This window comes from Morone saxatilis, unplaced genomic scaffold (assembly GCF_004916995.1).
Source record: "Morone saxatilis isolate NCDOM2014 unplaced genomic scaffold, NCSU_SB_2.0 Contig10, whole genome shotgun sequence".
NCBI lineage: Eukaryota > Metazoa > Chordata > Actinopteri > Moronidae > Morone > Morone saxatilis.
The window spans coordinates 9116864-9118690 of NW_023339652.1; the positions used below are offsets into that span (position 1 = coordinate 9116864).

Below are 1827 nucleotides of genomic sequence, written 5' to 3' on the forward strand. Positions count from 1 at the left end.
GTGTGTGTGTGTGTCTCACCTCTCATCCTTGTTGGTTCGGATGCAGCCCTCTATAATTTCCTTCACCTCAGGAATGGCTACCTTGTCAAAACTGCCAGGCTTCACTCCCTGCACACACAAAAAGAACAGCAGTGAAGGCGAGGAGCCTTTAAGAGAAAGACACACACACACACATTTGGGGGAAGACTAAAACCCATTTGTGGTCTTTCGCACTAATAAATAGGAAAGATTTGCGCTAGATTGCCATCTTTTAAACAAACATACTGTACATGAGTCTCTTAATTAAGCCACTTCCAAAATAAAGATCTATGCTTGCTTGCTAGTTTTTGTTTTTTTCCTGTGTGTAATACACCATAAAATTATTCTTTGGAATATAGAAAACAGGTCTGTCTGAAATATGAAACTAATTAGAAAGTGTCACAAGACTCAACTGCAGAATCCCTATTATATACTGCAGGATTAAAGGATACTAATTAAATTAAACTGAATTACTGGGAAATACCCATAATGTAATTCAAATTGATGAGCCATGCAAATAGAGCATTTTGTTATAATGTTGTATGAAGGTTAAACATTTGACAGGAGTGGTCCTACAGTAAGAGAGGCTGCGCAGGGTTAATTCCCCGATGGACCTAGATTTCCTCTCAAGAATAAATAATGAAATGCAGCCGTTCAGAGCCAATTAAGACAACTAGAGCCCAGTTTGATGGATGACACTAATAAAAGGAATCAGCAGGGACCCATTCTGAAGTTTGTCAGTGAAAAAAGGCACCTCTAATGGGAAAATATTAGGAAAAAGAAACACTGTTTGCAGTAGAAAAAAACAACTGGATCCAGAAAAAAAATAAACAGATAAAAGCCGACATATCCTACAGCATGATGCAGTACAATGAAATGCTCAGTGATTGTCAAAACAAGGGCAAAATGGCCATAGTTACAGACTTTTAACTAAGAACAAGGAACCTCTAAAGGCCCAATTTTTTAGGTTCACCATTCAGAGGCCAAACACTGAACAGAAGTTCAGCTACACAGCTCGCCAGAAGGCATCTTAATGACCAGCTCATTTCGTTCAAACACTGCCAATGGAGGAACAAAATAGAGAGTGACGCAAAGACAAGCACAAGGGAGCTGAACTTAAACGACTAAAAATGCAACAAAAGAAAAGGAAATCCCACATTCTCTCCATCTGTCATATACCTGTAAGGAGGATCCTAGATTGTGTAATATGTCATGTAATCAGTTAAATGCATTTGCTTGTTCTGTGTAAAATACAGGACAGCGCCCACTTGAAATGCAATTATTAACAGATTACAGGCTGGTGTATCTCACAGATAAACATTTCCCCAAGTCACAGATAATATGTTAAACACAAATTCACAAACTAACTCACAAAGATGAGTGCAGATTGGAAGGAAGAATAAACTCACAAAACACTCAAGTTTACAAGATGGAGGAAGAACAAGAGAAAGCCAAAGTCAGACAGTTGACTGAGGTTTAAGATGAATCAAATAAAGGGTAAATAACTTACCAAGAAGGTACTGAAACAAGTAGACTAGAGACCTGTTTGACTGAGAGATGTCTTGAGAATAGTTCTGGACAACTGACAAGCAGAGAGACTGACTGCTGACTGTTTATCTCGACCTTTTTGCACCAATAAATGACCACCTCCTTCTGCTCTTTTCCTCTAGACCAGTCTTCCCTTCCTCCTTTCTTTCTTTACTCTCTTGGCCTGTTGTTGTCCTGCAACCCCCCAGTTCACCATTACATAACAAACCCCCATCTCTCTCTCTTTCTCTCTCTCTCACTCACTCACACTCACACTCACAC

General features: G+C 39.3%; 1 protein-coding gene across 14 annotated transcripts in view; it reads right to left on the reverse strand.

The window, feature by feature from the left end:
- LOC118336754 (serine/threonine-protein kinase WNK1-like) overlaps positions 1–1827 on the reverse strand; it is an 85576-nt gene that overhangs the window by 37525 nt on the left and 46224 nt on the right. For all 14 annotated transcript variants that reach the window (XR_004797127.1, XM_035673448.1, XM_035673501.1 and 11 more), the window contains exon 5: positions 20–108. Coding sequence is in view for 13 of the 14 variants with exons in the window: in XM_035673448.1 (XP_035529341.1) it covers positions 20–108 (89 nt within the window). In the remaining variant the exon portion in view is untranslated. The remainder of the gene's footprint in view (positions 1–19; positions 109–1827) is intronic.